Raw genomic sequence first — 15318 nt, 5'->3', positions numbered from 1 at the left:
AGTTCGGTCTAGACCTGCTCTGTAGGAAAAGTGCAATGAGATAACTTCTGTTATGAACTGGCGCTATGTAAATAAAACTGAATTGAATTCTAGTAGAAATGAGCAGCTGGTGGAGCCAAAGGTGCTGGCTTGTGCTTCATTACAAGTGTTTATTTGTCCGAAGATCTTCAGTTTCCAAGGATAAAAAAACGCAGAAAAGCTTTTTTTTTTTGTTCACAAATTACTTTTAATCAATTAATCGATTAGCAAATGTGTTAATTTTCTCTAATCAGTTAATTGAGTAATTGTTTCAGCTCTACACGGAACAGCTTGCAACTCAAACTCAGAGCATGAATAAGAAAGCACGAACATTGGGAGTCGGAAAGTTGAAGATGATAAGTTTGAGGTAAAACAGAGAAATGCTTCTGTAGCCATTACACGAAACCCTGTGTGTGTGTGTGTGTGTGTGTGTGTGTGTGTGTGTGTGTGTGAGAGAGAGAGAATTCTCACCTGTTGTTAGCACCTGCCAAAATAAAAGACCATTAGTCTGACATACATCTGTCGGTGTACTGACAGACAGAGACTGTTTGTAGTTTGACTGCTGTCGTCACTACTGCAAGCTGTAAACTTTTATTTATTTATTTATTTATTAAGGAAATTGTTAAGGAGCTAGTGAACCAAGCAGGTAGCAGAGCCAAAGTATTTATTGGACTGAAACCCAGCAGATGGTGATGCCGGGGGAGGGGGGAGCCGGGGGTTTGGAGCCGAACAGAGCCAGGGAAGGGCTGAGGGGTCCGGGGGGATTTTCCCAGAGAAAAGCCAAGGGGCCTGGAGTGAAGTAGTTCGGGAGGCAAAGTCGCAGGAGTCCAAGCAGCGGAGGGAACGGAGGCTGGAGTCAGGGCTGGCAGGACTGCGAGGAGACGGAGAACGGAGTCAGCAACCGGTGATAGCAAAAATACAAGCTCCAGGACTGGACACTGACTGTGTGCGGATGTTCAGACTCAAACCGGCAGCGAACGTCTCTGCTAACAGGTGTTGTGTATCACAGCCTCCATCGTCGTCCAGAAACTGTTAAAACACATCAGCGAGCCGCTCTGCTGCACCGGGTGACATGTTCCTCCATCACCACGAACACACACACTGTAGTTTATTCTGCCTCCGCCCCACACACACCGTCCTGCTGCCCCAAACACTCTTTTTCACAAAGATCTTAAGTAAAATCCACAAAACGATGAATCACTCAACAAATAAGGAGTTGCATTTGTTGCAGTGAACTGTTTGGAGATCCAGAGGTAGCAGTCGGTGGTCCGGTGCCTTGCTGTAGGGAACCTCGGCAGTGACAGGTGGGGGGGATTTGAACCTGCGACCTTGCTGTAAGGACCCATCTGCTGCTGACCTTTCAGTTATCGCTGCCACTTAACTCGTGGCCTTTCGATTTCGGCTTTATCACCACGAAGATAATGAGACGTTTCCTGGCATCGCCCCTGATTGGGTCCGAGGGAGACCCTGGGCATAACACACCGGGGGGGGAGGGGGGTCTAGATGAATCTGCTGGGTCTATATTAGCCCCGGTGAATCACGGCGAGCCTGGCATACCGGGTGTCCCCTTTCACACCATATAAGTCCACCCCCCCTCCTTTTCCCTTCGACTCCCCCGCCCCGCCTCACCCGGCCTCACCCCTCCACCCCCCACAATGCAACAGTGCTATCTCTGGCTATTCTTAGGCTGTCACGTCAGCTCCTCTGAGCAGGCAAGTCCTCTTCTTTCTCGTCTCGCAGCTTCTTCTTCTTCCTCGTCTTTCTCTCAGAGTTTTGGTTCGTGCATTTGACGCACGTTTCCGTTTCACGTCAGCTTTGTTTCTTCGTCTTTCACCTGTTTGATATCCTTTTCTCTGTCTCCTTTCAGAGGCTGCTCGCCACCGGCCCTCCCTCCCATCCCTCCAGCAGCTGTGGGGTTTTGAAAACATTTTGTTTAATTGCCATCGTCCATTTCGGAGGATCCTCTAGTTGTCTGGAAGAATGAGCGCCTACACCGTGTCGCTGCCCGGCCCCGGCCCCTGGGGCTTCAGGCTGCAGGGGGGGAAGGACTTCAACATGCCGCTGACCATCTCCAGGGTAAGAAACTGCTAAAAGATGCATTTAAAAAACACCCTTTTTAGTTTTTAGGGTTTCTTTTTATCTCAGCTGCTCACCTCCATCAGCAGGGACACCTGAGTTCAGACTGCTTTCTGTGCGTTTGGCCTCAGTTTGGTTGAAGGATGCTTTGTCTCTTTTGTAAAACTTATTTTAACGTATACCATCATGTTTCTAACTTCCTAAAGTGTTTTTATATCTTCAACAGCGCAAAAAAATCTGTCTCAGCATGAAAGTTTTCTTAAAAACAAGTGACAGACATGTGCAGTGAGAATATTGCACGTCTCATATCCCTGTTTCTCGTTTCTCATTTCAAGAATTTTCTATAAATGAGTGACTGAACGAGGCGTCCTGGTGGCCGAAGGCTTTGGGGAGCTGGGGACCTCATGTCCTGTCATCTCTCTTCTATCAATATCAAAATAAAGTAAAAAATGCCCCCCAAAATACTTTTTTAAGGCACCTTTAAAACACAGGGGCGATTCAAAGTGCTTTACGTAAGACGAAGAAATGCATTAGAACAACATTTACAAAGAATGAAATTAGTTAAAATGAGACTAATGCATTCAGTGATTTCAAGGACTCTGATTTGAGAAGAAGGAGATTTTTGACTGCTGTTTTCCGTTCGTTTTGATCCGCCGTGAAAATCAAAATCAGCTTGCAGAAACTTCGATTATTGTAACATTTTAATGAAATTAGTCAAATAAATCTGCATTTTGCCCTGCAGCACCACAGACAGGCAGTGTGACTTTAATCAGAAGAGTAGACGTGCAGTTCACAGTGAGGAATCGGTGCTTCAAACGATTAACAAATAAAGTCTCTGCTAGTAACTTTTCTTAGTTTACTGAAATGAATGGAAACACACATGCAAGAATATAAAACCTTGGGGGAAACAGTGGTATCGTCCTTTAAAGCTGGCTGTTTTCTGTCATTCCTGTTTCATTGTTCTGTTCTGTGCGGGTGGTTTTGATAATGAACTGTGATTTGCGGATGATTCAGAAACACATGTGAAGCCTGTCAGGGTAAGATCCGCGGCCCCCGGCGGCCCCGCAGGGCGTGGCGACTGCCAGGATTTATCAGGGAGGCCGAAAGCAGAGCCGGAGGCCTAAAACTGGAGCTGGTGTTGGTTTCACAGCCTCGTCTCTCTGAATAGACCAGAGACAGAGAGAGAAAACACTCCTCCACCTCTCCACTGCTTCACTCTGCATTTCTTTATCGTCCCCAGTCTTTCCGGGCTCCCGGGAGGATTTGCTGCATCTGCTGTCAGGACGCTGTGGTCCTTGACCTTTGACCTTCTCTCTGTTGGCTGCTTGTTGGTGATTTTGGCATTGAGGCTCATTGTGCGAGCTGCTCTGAATAACAGCTTCAGCAAATGTGCAGAGGAATTCATTTTCTCTTTGCTTTTCCATGACATCGACAGTCTTCTTGCTGTTGTCAGGATCCGGGACCAGCTGCCAGCTGCAGATCTGTCCACTGACAACAGTTCAAACATGTTGAAGTGACGATAAGTGACGTGCAGAAGGTGGAAATTTCAAGTGCAAGTTTTAAAGATGATCTTGCAAGAAAATGGAAAAGGCAAATTTAACTTTAATGGACTGACACAGGATGCGATGCGATGCTGAAGGTTTGCTTTGAGGTTTTTACGGGATACATTGGAAAGTTGAAAAGTTGCTGCACTGAGCGTATGACACATTAACTTGGACTGTTTATCCATTCTTGTCTTTGTTTCTACTCCCCGGGCGACTTCTGAGATCCTGAGATGCAGCCAGACTGGCTTCGTGTGGCTGCAGGAGAGAAAATGTATGAAATGAATCGATTAATTAATAGTTAATGTACAAAATGTCAAACAATTGTGAAAAAATGCCCGTCACAGTTTCTCAGAGCCCAAGGAGACGCCTTCATGTTGCCAACAGTCCAAAACCCAAAGATATTCCATTTACTGTGATGTAAAACAGTAAACAGCAGCAGGAACCAGTGAATCTTTGGCTCTGTTGCTTGAAAATTGACGGAACCGATTCATCAATTATTAAAATAGCTGCTGATTGACTTTCTGTCACTTGACTAATCGATTAATCGACTATAATCGTCTCAGCTCTATATGAAACTGTTGTGTTTTGTATAGGACCGTAATAAAACGTAAAGCGCACATTCATAAAGAGCAGATCACAGTAATCCAATAGTAACAACAGTTCATGAGCATCAGCGCACGTTTACAACACTTCCTGTTTTACTTTTATCCGGTCAGAAAGCATCATCGGCGATAACTAACACAGGCAACGGTTTCGGGAACTTTTTACAGCCTCCGTGCCAACTGCAGGAGAGCTGGACACATGAGAAATCTGATGAAAACAACAAAGACATGCAGCACGTCCAGATACACGACAGTGTGAAGCGTTTAAATCTCCGCGGCTGTAAATGTCCTGGCTGTTAGAGTCTTGTTGCTTACAATAAATAGTTTCAGGAGGGGGGGGTTGTGAGCTGGCTGTGACCTCTGACCTCTCATGTGCTGCACGTACATCTCAGAGCATGAAGAGCAGAAGTGTCCTGCAGGTTTACTGTGTTTTAAAGCCTCCTCTCTGCGTGACGGTCGGCCTTCAGTGAAGGAGGGGCAGAGATCGATCTGAGGGGGTGGAAATATGTTTCAAGGTGTGAGGAGCATCGATATTTGTTCCTGGAAAAGCTTTGAAAATCCTCTGAGGGACGAGAGCTGTCTGACTCCCTGTTAGCTGCAGATGTTATTCTTCATTGGTCCACTGAAAACTCACTGCGCTAACATTTGCTTCTCAGCAAAATATTCACTGTATTCACCGCGTAGTAAAAACAGTGGATTTCTGAGCGTGCTGTTGATGGACGCCGTTGTCAAAGGAAAAATGGAGGATGGAAGAAATTCTCACAGCTGCGAAACATTAATGAACTGTGACTGAGAGGGAGAGACGTGAGGCGAAGGTACTGCGAGAGGTGAGAGGGACAGGTGCATGCAGGAGTTCTGAAACAACAGGAAGTCAGTTATGGTCAGCATTTGATGCTGCAGCGCTGGCTGTGACGCGTTATTATTTCCCACCCTACTGTGCTGTGATTGGCTAGTCCTCGTTACCTCGTGATTGGATGCTAGCTCCACCGGTTTTAGCAACACTAGTGACACTGCTGACGACGTTGATAATGTAATAATGATTTATATCTACAGAGGGGATGCAACGCAATTTAACACGTTCTTATAACATTTGCTTCTCTCAGCAAATCGTGTATTCATAACCAGAACTTTTTTTCAATGAACATATTACGCTACCTTTAAAATTTAACTAGTTCTACTTCTGCGCCGGTTAAGGTCATGCGACCATAAGAGAGCAGCACAGTTTTGATCAGATCAAAGAGAGTTAGAAATTCGCTTAGAAATCATAGAATAAAGACGCTCCTCATGGCTGCAGAACCTGCCTGAGAATCCTGCTGTTTCTAAGTTTCCTTCAGTCTCGCAGTGATCCGGAGACAGCTGTCTGTCCGTCCACGGGTCCACTGCAGACAGGAGCTGCTGACTGCTGGTTCGGCTGCTCTGATGGGACAGTCTGACTGCATGTGAACACATATAGGTAAAAACAAAGAGAGCATGATTATCCCCGAAATAAAAATCCATTAATATTAACTTGTTTCATGTTGCACTATCAATATTTCTTTTGGCTCAGAATGACACTCTCCTGTGTTTTGAGGGGGGGGGACAGTTATTTTGTTTCCCGATATACTGGCGTACGATGAAGTGGTTGATTTAAATACCAGCAGCTCGTCTTTAAGTCTTCTCACAGAGAACTGGGAACGCTGAGGATCGGCCTCAGGTCATTCTCACGTGTGATGTGTGGAGGTGGTGCTTTAGCGGTGATGGAAGAAACAGCGAAAACAGTAGATTATTGATGCGTTAAAGTGTGTTTAGGTCGTTGTATCACCAGCTGAAACAGCCCAGGTAGGTGTGATTACAACTAACTTAACAGACCAGCTGTTGATCGGTTTTCGATTCATCAAATGCTGCTTCACTCCCGTCGTCTTCTTTACTGACCTGAGCCACTTCTATTTACTGAATGAGGAATGTGAGATCCAGCTGAAAGCTCCAGGAGCTATTAAATGGACGTTTGAACTATAATACTGTACAGCCAGTGGTGGAAGAAGTACTCAGAACTTTTACTCAGGTAAAAGTAGCTGTACTACATTATGCAGAATGGCCCATTCAGAATCAAATATATTATATTACTGGATTATTATCAATTTAATATTGCAGCTGATACAGATGGGGCTAATTTGAACTACTTTATATACTGCTGGGTAGCTTCATCTTTACATAATTTGTTAATTATATTTTGTATTAATAATCTGAATCTGCAAAGTAATAAAATAAATATAGTGGAGTAGAAAGTACAATATTTCCCTCTGAGATGTGGCGGAGTAGAAGTATAAAGTAGCATAAAATTATTCAATTAAAGTACAAGTACCTCAGAATTGTACTAGCACTACTGCTGCGTCAGATAAGGTTAAATAAGCATAAAAGAGCCGTAGAGTATTGATTCGATCTTTGATCAATCGAACCTTATCAGATCAGAGCAGATTTGATTATTAAAAGAACAGAGTGACGGCAGTGAACTGATCACCTGTCCGACTTCAGCTGGTGACTTTTGGCTGAACGACACGCTGACATCCAGCAGCTGTTCACACACACACACACACACACACACACACACACACACACACACACACACACACACACGCACACACACACACACACACACACTGACACTCAGAAACAGCTGACGAGGAGCTTCTCTGCTCGCTCTGTCTCTTCCTGTGCTTCATAGTATTCCATGACACCATCACACGGCCGTGTTGGCCGACAAACCACAGCTGTTTACTGGTCATCAGACGTCACACTTTGACAAGAAGAGACCGCGTTTCGAAGAGACGACGCCATTAAAAGAGCTCCAGGCGACGCTCAGACGGTGGAAACGGGACGTTTCTGTCGGTTTCATGTGTTAATGTGAGGAAGGTTACAGCCTCCACGTCTGCGGCCTCACGTGTGAACGGTGCGCACGTACTAAAGGCCGGTGTTCACGCACGCGCCGGATGCATAAAAACGAAGGTGAAGTGAGAAAGTCACGCTCGTCTGGCTCCGTCAGTTCGCCGCGCCAAACTGCGAAGAACTGAAACTCGCCAAATGCCTCAGGATAACGTTTCCTCTCCAGTTACTGCGCTACGTCCATGAAGTCGTCTATGATCAACCATAATTGTGTCCACTGATGCACCAAAATAGTTTGATCATATATGTGGAGCGCATAAGAGCGCATGGACTGTAACTGTCATCATCATCATCATCATCATCAGTCGAAGAAATCCAAGATTACATCAAATTATCAGTATTCAGGAGGTGCTTTGATTTGAGCCTTCATGGTTGAATGTGGGCGTGTAGAGGGCGGGCACGTTTCCGGGTGGACTGTGATTTATAAAGGGAAAGTTGCCTGCAGGTGTGCGCACGCCATTTTCGGCTGTTGTGGGCACGTGCACTTTTTTAGTAAACATCCTGCGCACTGTTTTACACCTGAGGCCGCTGATGGTTTCTCCACTTTAAGTCACGTGCTTCATGTACGCCATTTTTAAGTCCATCGTTTTCCAGCATTTAGTTTTTAACTTCTTCACCTCAGCCAAGCATGAGAACCTGCTGCCGATCTGTATGCAGCGCACGAGACCTGCTGCGTGAAAATAAGTCCCAAAGACATTTATTTTGGTGATTTAAATCATCCAAAAATGCTCCATTCGCACCAGATTTGTCCTGTCGTTATACTGTAAGTCTGTGTGTGTGTGTGTAACAGAAAAGCCTGTTAAACACACATTCACACACATAAATCTGCAGGCTTTCACTACAAATATGTTAATACCCAATGATGAAAATAAACACAAGCTCCCCCCCTGAGCTTTGTTGGATGAAATATCTTCATCTGCGTGTGCGGCGCCATGTGGTGATAATCTGCCCTCAGTGTGACAGCAGCTGCGCTCGCCGAATGGATTCACGCTGCGATTTCCGGCACTGACGGCTTTATGACAGCGAGGGACGGCGGACGCTTCCCATCATCCCTCTGGGCTCCGCGGTTCATTGTTTGCTCGGGTTCAGAGGTTCAGGAAGCAGAAATGAAACAGTGGGATTAACGGGACGATGACGCTGAGTCAGGCCCCATCTGCGGCGTCCGAGTTACAGAACGCGTGTGAACGTTTTGGCACAATGTATAAACAGGACAGTCCGGTTTATTCATGTGCACACATTGATGTGGAGGAATCAAGTCAGTTTTCTTAAGGGTGATAGTCTCTACCTTTCTCCTTGTCAACAAATCCCGCGTACAGAAATCAAACCGGCAGTGAACGTCTCCGCTAACGAGTGCTGTGTGTGAATCACAGCTGATGGATCTTCTTCCTCCGTCGTCGTCCAGAAACTATTAAAACACATCAGTGAGCCGCTCTGCTGCACCGGGCGACATGTTCCTCCATCACCACGAACACACACACTGTAGTTTATTCTGACTCAGCCCCACACACACCGTCCTGCTGCCCCAAACACTCACTACAGCACCACATGTGGATTCATCCGCCGCTGGAAATAGTCCCCAACAGATGCTCTGTTTCCTCCTGTTGGTCTGATAAAAACTACAGCGAGCAGCTGTTTGAGGAAACTACTGAGCCTTTTTAAACAGGAAACTATAGATCTGTGTTTTTAAAGATCAGCAGGAACCAATGGGCTCGCAGCTGAGCGCCGCAGACAGGAAGTGAGACAGCACTGAGAGACGGAGCGACGTGTTGCTGGTTTGAGTCTGAACATGAGATTTGTTGAAAATGAGAAAAATATAGAATAACAGCAGCCTTATACTTTAACATTAAGCTCCTTAAGCATGCAGGCAGTGAGGTTTCCACAGCTCCTGTAACAGTACATGACGAAAACATATCTGCAGATGCGGATTAATTAGAACCGGTCCAGTTAATGGTCTTGAAAACACAGCAGCCACTGCGCTTTTGCTCTGACGAGCTTGCCCAGCCCTTAACTTTAAATTAAAAGCAGAAAAGTCTGTGGAACATGTTGAAGCCTGGAGTTTGGGTTTCACAGCTGCTGTCAGTTTCTGGAGCTGGAAAATCCAGATTTGGGCAAAGGGTGGACAGCTGTCAATCAAGGAAAAAAGCTTCTCTTTAAAGCTGTAATCAGTATTTTTATAATAACTGTGTGAAATGACGATGTGAAAACTGTGTCGTGTCTCTGGTGGTGAACCATCAGCTGATCCTGCAGCTCCGCTCGGCTTCACAGAGACTTTCAGCTCGTCGCTCGTCTGTTACTGTCCTGGTTCCCTCTCAGCTCTCAGCCCAAACGAAGGACCATGTTGCTCCGTACTGTTTGCTAACAAGTTCAACACATCAACTGAAATGTTGATGACATGTTAATGTTGTTTTCACAACTTGTTTCTGCTGAAAACAGGTGGACAAAAAAACATTTCCCCCCATTTTTATTTATTTTTGTATTTATTTATTTTACATATGTTAATAGTTATGTTATGATGTCACTGATATGAAAATGAATGCGTGATGTAATTTAGTAACTTTTCACGAGGCTTCGGTGAAAATAGCAAATAGTTTATTACCACTGCGACACCATCTTTGTCAGTTACAGGAACCAGAAAACCTGAAACTGTCTCTATTTGCTGTATCTGTTTATATTTGAGTGTTTTTATCAGATAAGATATCCTAAACAGATTCAAGTCACTCTTGACTTTGGTAGTTTTAGTTGGGTGTCACCACTTTACTATTTAATGTATGTTAACATGAGCTAGTTCAAACTTTATGGAGGCTGCAGCTTTAAATGTGGAAAACTGCTTCTTGTCTTGTGTTTTCTTTCTGGTTTCAAGTCTTGTTGTCTTACATTTTAAAATCACTTCTCTCACTCATATGAGCTGCGCTGCACACACCTGCTGGACGTCCAGAAAACGATATTCATTTCTTCGCCATATCACTCGACTCTGCAATAAAACATTTTCTCTGAAGGGCCGACTGAAATGTCAGCCGAGCTCTGAGACTGTGCAGCAGGCAGAAGAGGGCGGCGGCGGCGGCGGCTTCGGCCATGTTTGTGGATATGAAAGAAACTGAATACACCACTCACAATAATAATCCTTCATATGCAGATCAAACTTTAGCACCTTTTAAAGATGAATCCTGCAGTTTTCTACAGCAGTGAGGGGTCACTGAAGTTATGTTTGAACTACAACAAAGATGGCGTAGTAGAACAAAACAGAACAGACCGGAAATACAAACGATAGATGAAAATGCCCTCGACTGACAGTTGACAAATATATTCGCTATATTTCTACATGCATATTATTTTATTGTAAGGAAGAGACCGTGGGCCCTCTGGCTCTGACCTTCAGTTTAAAGAGATCAGTAATCAATCAAATAATAAATAGAAATATTCATAATGAGTTCATTTGGACACATCAAGCAGAGAGATGATCAGGTTTAATGTATCTGGTCATTTCCATGGTATGTTTTTCTGTACAAATGTTTAGAGCTGCGGCTGTGCTGCTTTATTTATAGCTGCCCTGATTAGAAATTAAATAAATAATAGATTAAATACTAAATAGCAGAATGTTCCGAACAGTCTGCAGCCGCTGAAGGACGTAACCTCAGACTAATTCAACCTTCGCATTCACTCAGATAAACCTTTACAGATTCTCACACCGCAGACATTCGCAGTTAGTTTGTAGTCCAACTTATCTCTGCTTCAGCGTTGTGTGTCGCAAAACCACTACAGACGCAAAACAACCGCAAGGAGATGCAAAATGGTTTAAGTGTGCACCTCAGCCAGCAAACCATGAATTGCACTTTTCCAGGTGATCTGAGCAGCAGAAATGCGAGTGAACATAATCTGGACATGGAGCTTTTGCCTCCACTATTTGCTCTTATCACCTACAGCACCCTGACATTTGTCCGCACCGCCTGCAGCAGCAGCCGGCCCGCTCGCAGAGGCCTGCAGTGTGGCAGCGAGCGGCCGTGGCTGCCGACAGGCGGAAGCTGTTTTTAGCCTCCGAAGGTCAGTCAGCCTGCACACACACACACACACACACACACACACACTTATCAGTTACCTCTCTGCTGTCGGTTGGTGTGTTTGATAGCTTGCAGATTCACGTTTTTAACTCCAGTGGACAGTTACAGAAGGATCCGGGTTGTTGGCAGAAGTAGACAAACCGCCATTACTGTATGTATGTAAAGCAAAGCAAACTATCCAGTAGATCCTAGAACTGGTTATATGTTGAAAATATAGGTTGTAATCCACAAATTAGATTTAGTCCACTTTCAACAGACGGCAGACATCCTTTCTGTTTCGTGCTTATTATTTAATCCTCATCTGTTGCCCACACTGGGCCCGTGGCGAGCTGCCACCCTGCTGATGTGTTAGCTTGTATAATATAGAAAGACCTTCGTGGTGTACAGTTTCAACAGGTTATTTGTTTGAGGCGCTGCTGGGAGTTGAACCCAGGATCTCCTGTTTACTAGACAGGCGCTTTAACCAACTAAGCCACAGCGCCGCTTTTATCTGTTTGTGTTTTCTTAATTTCAGTTTTTCTGTGGAATGAGTACGTTTAGTTTTGATACTTGAAGTATGTTAAGCATTGTTGTATTGGTGCTTTTACTTAAGTAAAGGATCTGAGTACTTCTACCACTGGCCCCCCGCAGTAATGAAACAGTTCATAGTGCTGCCTGCCTGTATTCTAAGATAAATGAGTATTTACAGCAGATCTTGATATTAGAATTTGAAACCTTTGTGATCGAACAACAATTAATTTGTTAGCGTGTTAGCGTCTCTCCTCAAGCAAGTTCCAAAGCCATAAACTTTTTAGTTTTAAAAGTTTGGAAACAGAGGCAGCAGCAGTAATTACGTTTTTGTAGTAAGAGCTGAAGAGAGGCAGGAAATAGATGTGGACATGGAGTTTGTGGAGGGGAAGAGGAAGTCTGTATGTGTAGTGTATAAAGTGCATGTGGCTCATTGTGAATGGCTCAGAGTGAAAGTAGGCCACTCTGCAGCCTGGACAGGCCTCACATTGTTCACGCTCAGTGAGCATTTTCCTAAAAGACAAACTCCAAACATTTGTTCACTTTAATCCGGTCGCTTGTGCTGAAATAATCTGGACGCTGAGTCACCCTGACATCAGCAAACAAACACAAGCAGCAGAGCTGGAGGCTTCAGCACGACATAATACAGAACCACTGTATGATAGAGATCACGACGAGTTAGTGGCAGACATCATTCAGGCGCTGCTGGGAGTTGAACCCAGGATCTCCTGTTTACGAGACAGGCGCTTTAACCACTAAGCCACAGCGCCTCTTCTTTGTCTTTGAGCTACTGTCCATTCACCGCCCTGCTGACCATTGTGATTGAGAAGATTTTGTTCTCACATTACATCTGGTAAAGAGGCAGATAGTGCTGTGGTGACCTGTAACAGTTACAGTAAGCCAGGTTCACGAAAATGGGAAGTCTGGGTTAAGCCCCAAGTTAGCCGGCTGACGCACTAATCTGGCTTCGAGCCACCGACTGAAAGAACCACAAATTAATTTGTTTAATGAAGCAGAATATTTTAATAATAATAAAAGTCACTAAGAAGCTCCGTCAAGCTTTAATCACCTATAGTAAAGAAAATGTGGGTGGTGTACAGCTTAAAGAAGTGCTTTATATAAGAAGTTATTTGAATGAGGCGCTGCTGGGAGTTGAACCCAGGATCTCCTGTTTACTAGACAGGCGCTTTCACCAACTAAGCCACAGCGCCTTCGTTTTGAGGGTTTTATCTCAAAAAGTGAATCAGGTTTATTTAAAGCATGACTAAAACAAGTAATGCAGGGAGAAAGGGAAGAAAACACAGTGATATTTAATGAACATATCAGTGTCCGTCTACAGAGTAAATAGTAACACATAAATGTAGTGAAGTAAAAGATTTCCCTCTGAAACGTGGTGGAAACACACCATCACTGCTGACAGCGAGGAGTGAAGCGCCTCACTGCTGACCGACCGTCTGATTTTATCTCCTGAAGCCTGGTGCATTGTGGGAAACAGCAGATAAAACAACTTGTATTTTTTACAGCATGCTGTCGCTCTGTCCGCTCAACAGCTCTTTGTGTTTTCAGGCTCTGCAGCAGATGTGCCAGCATGCGTGCGTGTGTGTGTGTGGGTTGTAAATTAGTTTAGTACATTTCTAGCAGTGTAGCTCCATGGATGGCAATGTCCACCACTTTGATCCTGAAATATCTCAACAACTACGACGTTCATGTTCCCCAGAGGATGACTCCTACTGACTCTGGTGATCCTCTGACTTTTCCTCCAGCGCCACCAGCAGGTTCACATTTGTGGTTTTGACTGAAATATCTCAACAACTATTGAATGGATTCCCATGGTTCAGACATTCATGCTCCCCTCTGGATGAACTGTAATAACTCTGGTGATCCTCTGACTTTTACTCTAGCGCCACCATCAGGTCATCATGTTAATACTTTGGCAAAACTAAAATCGTGAACATGGTAAACATTATACCTGCTAAACATTAGCATGTTAGCATTGCCATTGTGAGTTGTAACGGTTGCGTTAATCTCCCTCATAGTGAGGATACGTCATGTCATCATGTTTTTAAGTTTTCTTAAGAATCAAAGTAATCCAGCCATAGTTGTCTTTTCATCCATGGGTACGCTGCAAACAGGAAATGCTAATAGCCAATTCAGCATACTTTTAATGGTGCCAATTTGCCAAAATGTAAACAAATATAGACCAAAAAAATCAGGGCTCAAGTTGTAGCCCACAGCTAACTATTTTTTCTGAGGCGCTGTGGCTTAGTTGGTTAAAGTGCCTGTCTAGTAAACAGGAGATCCTGGGTTCGACTCCCAGCAGCGCCTAGATGTTATTATCTTCATCTCTTTGTGACCCTTTTTATTTAAAATATTTGGCTTTATTTTTAACTTTACTCAACTGGCTCTGAGAGTTGTTTTTTCTTGTCTCTATACGTACATTACTTGGAGTTATATAAACCAGAGTTAAACACAAATACATTTTGTATGTTTGTTGTGTCTAGTTTACAGACGTATCCTCACTATGAGGGAGATTAAACATGATAAACTTCCTGTAACAACCAGGCACTGCTGGGAGTTGAACCCAGGATCTCCTGTTTACGAGACAGGCGCTTTGACCACTAAGCCACAGTGCCTTCACAAGCTTTTTTTTAATATTTAAGGTCCAAGCGTATCCAAAACATTTTTGAACTGAAACGATGAAGATCTTAAAGACTGACACATTATGTTGATTTTGATCTGTGTAGTTGTCTTTAAACAAACAGGATGTCTCATACATTACTGTCCTCCAGTTGGTTCAAACCGTTGATTTTCATCCAGTCAGCCCAAATTGTTGCTTTGGTTGAAAATGAAGCAAGAATATTTTAAAGAACCAAGGTCCAGAAGCAAATATCTTGGTGAGAGAAAATGGACAAATGACAGGACCAAGTAAGCGATAATCAGGCACTGCTGGGAGTTGAACCCAGGATCTCCTGTTTACAAGACAGGCGCTTTGACCAACTAAGCCACAGCGCCACCTACTTTGCAAGAATTGCCACTCCGAAGCTTCTGTCAGCAAAGGGATTCACCAAAACCATTATGTTTCTGATGGCTGCGATTATTTTGATCTAGAGAAACCCCTGGACAAACCTACAAGCAGCAGGCTTTCAACAGCAATAGCTAAATGGGTGGCTACAGTTCGCAGGCCAAGGAACAAGGGTGAAATAATTCGGATGGCATCCAACGACTGCACTATGAAGTGCCTTCGAGAGCCACCATCGAAGATACACAACTTGTGAGAAGACCAGAAAGCGAAAGTAGCGGACGAGTTGGGAAAGACTACGACAGTTGCGCTCACCAGAGACTGTTGGACTTAACGCAGCAGTCGCAGTTACGTCAGCGCATTATTTTGACCAGCGGTGGGAACTTCGGCCGCTTGCGTTGACAGCTGTAACGACAGAGAGGCGTTTTGCTGAAGCGTGCATTTTAGTGAACCCTTATAAGCATAAAGTTGGACGCACTTCATCTGTTGTTGCCTGTTGGGCTTGAGTTTCTGGACAGTATTAGTCAGTGTTTTGTGTTGTTAATTGATTTCCAATAATAAATATACATAGATTTTCA

General features: G+C 44.2%; 1 protein-coding gene and 6 non-coding genes across 20 annotated transcripts in view; 2 read left to right on the top strand and 5 right to left on the bottom strand.

Moving 5' to 3' along the window:
* Window positions 1–15318, top strand: part of LOC122884546 (LIM domain-binding protein 3-like) — a 59379-nt gene that overhangs the window by 3077 nt on the left and 40984 nt on the right. For 12 of the 14 annotated variants that reach the window (XM_044214591.1, XM_044214587.1, XM_044214596.1 and 9 more), the window contains one exon: window positions 1886–2094. In XM_044214591.1, coding sequence (XP_044070526.1) covers window positions 1999–2094 — 96 coding nt within the window. In that variant the 5' untranslated portion in view covers window positions 1886–1998. Of the gene's footprint in view, window positions 1–1639; window positions 1795–1885; window positions 2095–15318 lie in introns of those variants that run through there. The other 2 variants (XM_044214589.1, XM_044214588.1) reach the window with 2 other exon arrangements.
* Window positions 11623–11696, bottom strand: trnat-agu. Its single transcript has one exon. It is a non-coding gene; the product is annotated as a tRNA-Thr (tRNA).
* Window positions 12419–12491, bottom strand: trnat-cgu. The gene has a single exon. It is a non-coding gene; the product is annotated as a tRNA-Thr (tRNA).
* Window positions 12859–12932, bottom strand: trnat-agu. The gene has a single exon. It is a non-coding gene; the product is annotated as a tRNA-Thr (tRNA).
* trnat-agu lies at window positions 13973–14046 on the top strand. The gene has a single exon. It is a non-coding gene; the product is annotated as a tRNA-Thr (tRNA).
* trnat-cgu lies at window positions 14282–14354 on the bottom strand. The gene has a single exon. It is a non-coding gene; the product is annotated as a tRNA-Thr (tRNA).
* Window positions 14660–14733, bottom strand: trnat-ugu. The gene has a single exon. It is a non-coding gene; the product is annotated as a tRNA-Thr (tRNA).

The sequence above is a fragment of the Siniperca chuatsi genome, linkage group LG11 (assembly GCF_020085105.1).
Source record: "Siniperca chuatsi isolate FFG_IHB_CAS linkage group LG11, ASM2008510v1, whole genome shotgun sequence".
NCBI classification, from domain to species: domain Eukaryota; kingdom Metazoa; phylum Chordata; class Actinopteri; order Centrarchiformes; family Sinipercidae; genus Siniperca; species Siniperca chuatsi.
The sequence above is the reverse complement of the archived record's forward strand: the minus strand, read 5'-3'. Positions and strand labels throughout refer to the sequence as shown.